This window comes from Pteropus alecto, unplaced genomic scaffold (assembly GCF_000325575.1).
Source record: "Pteropus alecto unplaced genomic scaffold, ASM32557v1 scaffold95, whole genome shotgun sequence".
Taxonomy (NCBI): domain Eukaryota; kingdom Metazoa; phylum Chordata; class Mammalia; order Chiroptera; family Pteropodidae; genus Pteropus; species Pteropus alecto.
The window spans coordinates 2,742,771-2,747,825 of NW_006441071.1; the positions used below are offsets into that span (position 1 = coordinate 2,742,771).

General features: G+C 38.3%; 1 protein-coding gene across 1 annotated transcript in view; it reads right to left on the reverse strand.

Annotated features, from left to right (window-relative positions):
- Nucleotides 1-233: 233 nt before the first annotated feature.
- The window catches only part of SH3GL2 (SH3 domain containing GRB2 like 2, endophilin A1), a 141,624-nt gene continuing 136,802 nt past the window's right edge, over nucleotides 234-5,055 (reverse strand). Inside the window, exons 8-9 of the mRNA XM_015594447.2 lie at nucleotides 3,464-3,594; nucleotides 234-1,447 (exon numbers count right to left, since the gene is read on the reverse strand). Of these exons, the coding sequence (XP_015449933.2) occupies nucleotides 1,248-1,447; nucleotides 3,464-3,594 (331 nt within the window). The 3' untranslated portion in view covers nucleotides 234-1,247. The remainder of the gene's footprint in view (nucleotides 1,448-3,463; nucleotides 3,595-5,055) is intronic.

Below are 5,055 nucleotides of genomic sequence, written 5' to 3' on the forward strand. Positions count from 1 at the left end.
TCTTCAACTGCTAAGCACAAAAATCATCTTTATTTGGTCCTCATTGAGGGCAGAATATGCACAAATGATGTTCAAAGAACACAAAAGGTGAAAGTGGAAAAAAATATAGTTACTGTTTCTTGGTCTATGAACTAGTGGAATGATGGTTTTTAGTGTTTTTCTCCTTGTGTCTCTGTGCCAAATGGATTCATGAAAAACTTACTTTATAAATAAAACTGAAGTGAAGATATTTGTTGGTCCTCATTGAGGGCAGAATATGCACAAATGATGTTCAAAGAACACAAAAGGTGAAAGTGGAAAAAAATATAGTTACTGTTTCTTGGTCTATGAACTAGTGGAATGATGGTTTTTAGTGTTTTTCTCCTTGTGTCTCTGTGCCAAATGGATTCATGAAAAACTTACTTTATAAATAAAACTGAAGTGAAGATATTTGTTCCGCCTTCCCAGTACCTTCAGAAATGACTAAATATATATATTGTTTCTGTATAGCAAGAAATTTAAGCTTGGAAACCGGATCTCTTTGCAATTCCTCATAATGGAGAATCTCCTCTTTTCAACACCTCCCATAATATGTTGATTGCTACTTGTCTTATTTTGAAATAAAATGGGAGTCCTCCTTTGGCTTTAATAGAGAGGGAGGAAAATTAGCTGTACCTCAGAAATAGGCATAAGTGGGAGGAACAAAGGAGAATGTTTTCAGAGAAAGCTTTGAATCCATACTCAACACTTTTCTACTGATAGCATCAAGGGACTAACTTGTTCAGACCAGAAGACAATTTGCTGGTGAGGGAGGCTTTCTTCCACATTTCTGTGACTCACATATTTGGGAGGGGACAATGTGAAAGCAAAAACTTTCTCCTATTTAAATGGAGAACCTGAGACCTGGAGATGGCCCCTGGGTGATTCATAATATCTTCAGTAGGATGGTTTTTCTGTGATGTAGCTCATGGTCATTATTCTAAGAAGCCACAGCCTCCTGAGAACTGTCTGAACAGCAATTCTCTGACTATTGGCTGGTCTCATATTGTTATTTAAAAAGCACATGCCATGCCCACCAGGCTGTGAAGATACCACCCATCACCATGACTCCTGTGGGATCACACAAGTCAATCAAAGAGACTCAGTGGGGCTTGATGACTTGGACCACTGCAGCCTGCACTTGGGATGTATTGTAAGCAGCATTACCAAAGCAGTGGTTAAACTTAACTATCTGGGCCAAGAGGAGGTGAGCCAGCCAGCATAACATACTAATGGGGCAGGGCGACCAGAATTTCCACATAATTGATGGGGAAGAAACCTGACTGGCCATGAAGCATCCCCTCATACCAGTTCTCATCAATCTGGTTAGTGAGTGTGATGACATCACCCTCTTTAAAACCCAACTCCCCTTCATTTTCAGGTTCAAAGTCGTACAGAGCTCGGCAACAGGGCTGATCCATAGGGGCACCTGGGAGTCAGAGCAGGAGAGAAGAATAAAGAAAGACAAGGGGAATTTAACTTATGTATCTACTGCCTGCTGCACCCACTTGCTGTCCCCCGGTTCCTGTCTCACATCTTGTCTTGCAGCTTCCTGTTGCCATGAGTCCCCAGTGTCTACTACATGATCTTTCCCCTCATTAGCCTTCAGAAGCTTTCTCAGATTTCTGGAAGTTGCTGGATTCCTATTTCCATTTCCAGTGTGAAAAATGGCCATATCTATTCTTGTGATATGTACAACAGAAGTTATCAAGGCTTGCATTCCTAACAGTACCCAGTGATGGGAGACCCAACAACTTAAGGAGTTTTAATGAGATTTAGGTTCATAATCCAGCATGGCCAGAATTCTTTCCATGTTAGCACTTTAAAATCTCTGCACATGTGAAATAGTACCATTAATGACATAGAAAATGCTTTGCAGCCTCAGAATGAGAATAACAGTGCAGTTCTCACTTTTTAAAAATAAATACTCCAACCTCTGGAAAACTGCTATACTGTGCTACAAACACAACAATATAAAACCTTGGGTTCAAGTTCTAACTCTGTGTGACCTGACACAAGGCACTTCACTCTGTTTCTTTGTCTAACAACTCACTTCACAGTACTATTGTATTCATTTAACGAGATTATGTAAAATATATATACATATAATTCATACTTTGTAAACTGTTGCATATATAAACATGAGGAATGCATCAGAGCTATGGCATATAAAAAATGTATTCTATGTTGAATAAAATAATGAAGGATGGATTCTATCTTTAAAGGGATCTATGTAAAATGACCAAATATATTAATATAGCATATATACTCCTACTCATAGAAACTCAGACAAGTGTATACAGCTCCCATGCCATCAACATGGCTTTGAAGGGTAACAATGTAATGTATTTTCTTACTTAAAGCAGAAAGAAGAATGAAATATGGGTTCGTTTATGAGCAGGAAGAAGAAAGTAATACATAACTCATATGACTAGTCCTTATTGCCTGCCAACTTCTAAGAGCCACTGCTATTTATACCCCACACTGGGCTGTGGGCAGTAGAGGTGAACACAAAGGCAGAAAGCTCCAACTGTCATCACAGACCTCATTTTTTCCTGTGTAGTCTCCTGGAAACATCTCATAAAAAAGTATCCTGAAGATGAACATCAACCACTGGAGATACAGAGAAAATAGGAGAAAGCTGCGTATCTTTAAAATGCATATCCAGTATGAGATAGTTTCCACTTCTTCAACCAAGCAAATGCTAAGGCTGAAAATATCTCAAGCACTAGCTTTTGTCTAAATTTTGTGTATGGGGTAGGAAGCAGTGGTGCCAACTAAAAGAATACGTATTGGGTATATATCAATATACCTGACAGAAAGTAAATTTCAGCTGTAACTGAATCAGCCTCAGTAACCATGACATGATTAAGTGGAGGGAGGGTAGGGGGGAGTAGAAAAATCTAGCAGATGTTGAGATTCAAAATATATTCATCTGCAAATTCACCCATATGCTCTTGTTGACTCAAAAAATTCAGCTCAACCCATTCCTGGAGCTGCTGCCTATGGGTTCCATGTAAGTATGCAGGCATACACTGCCCAGGGCCCTCACTCCCACGTGTGCTGGAACCACAGAAGGGGAAAAACAGAAAGATGCCACCCCAGCACCAAACTGACAAGGTGATTTTATGACCACAAAGGAGGGTCGAAATCAAATATATAAGTTAGGAGGTTACGAGTGTGTTGATGATGGAAAGTGAGAGAAAAGGGGACAAGGGACAAGTTTTATAGAATAGAGAAGAGAGAAAAAGAGGAAAAGAAATGATCAATGAGAAAAGAAGGAAGAGTCTTTTAAAAGAGTTTCTAACTGACAAAACCTGTAAAAAATATATTACTGTATATTTCTGATGCAGCCAGATTGGATTACTCCTAGAATTTCTGGAAAAGTGTCAACAGGATGTGCCCAAGGCCAATGGGAAGGGGTCTGCAGGTCTCAGCTCCTTACCTGCAGGTTTGGGAGTGCCTGTGTGAGAGAGGCCTCCATTGGGCTGAGTGCTGTCACCAGTTGGAAACTCCAAGCTCATTCGTGGTTTAGGCTGATATTCCCTTCTAGGTTGAGATGAAGCTTGTCTTATTCTGTGTTGAAAAGAAAAAGAAGAGAAAAGAGAGTAAGTCAATTAAGAAGCAAAAGGAAAAGCAATAAAATCCAGGAAATGCTTAGGTCACCCACCAATCTACCACTGTGGAGCAGAGGAAATCTGAAAAGGACGCTTAGCCTTCTTATGTGTTTATGCCTCTGCTTTTGTTGATGTCTCTCTATGGTCATATCCTCCCCGTCTTCATCCTTTTCTCATCCCTCGCACCCTTCCTCACTCATTCTAAGTACATTTTGCATTGTGTCAGGAACACAAAAATAAATCAGGTACACCCACTGACACCAATGGACAGATCTTCCAGGCAAAGAATCAACAAGAAACAATGGGCTTAACAGATACACTAGAACAGATGGATTTAATAGATATTTTCAGAGCATTTTACTCCAAAGCAGCAAAATATACATTCTTCTCAAGTGCACATGGAACATTTTCAAGGACAGACCACATATTAGGACACAAATCAAGTCTCAATAAATTTAAGAAGACTGAATCATATCGACTGTCTTCTCTGATCACAATGGTATGAAATTAGATATCAACTACAAGAAAAAAAACTGGAAAATACACAAACACATGAAGGGTAAATAACATGCTACTGACAATGAATGGGTTATTAATGAGATCAAAGAAGAAATCAAAAGATACCCAGAAACAAATGAAAATAAAAACACAACGACTCAAAATCTATGGGACTCAGCAAAAGCAGTCCTAAGAGGGAAATTCATAGCAATACAGGCCTGTCTCAAGAAACAAGAAAAAGCTCAAATAAATAATCTAACCTTACAATTAAAAGAACTAGAAAATGCACAGCAAACAAAGCACAAAGTGAAGAGAAAGAAGGAAATAATAAAGATCAGAGTGAAAAAAGAAATGAAATAGAGTCTAGAAAAACAATACAAAAGATTAATGAAACCTGGTTCTTTGAAAGGATAAACAAAATTGACCAGACTCTTAGCCAGACTCGTCAAAGAAAAAAGACTCAAATAAATAAAATCAAAATGAAAGTGGAAAAATAAACATGGACTCCACAGAAATACAATGGATCACAAGAAAATCCTATAAGCAATTATATGCCAATAGATTGGACAATCTGGAAGAAATGAACACATTCCTAGAAACATACAATCTCCCAAGACTGAGTCAAGAAGAAACAGATAATCTGAACTGACTGATTACCACCAATGAAATAGAATCAATAATCAAAAACCTCCCAAAAAACAAAAGTCCTGGACCAGATGGCTTCATAGAATTTTACCAAACATTCAAAGAATTATCACCTATTCTTCTCAAACTATTCCACAAAATTTAAGAAGAGGGAACGCTCCCTAACTCCTTTTATGAGGCCACCATTACTTTGATTCCAAAACCAAAAACATTACAAAGAAAGAAAACCATAGGCTGATACCTCTTATGAACACTGATGCAAAAATCTTCAATAAAA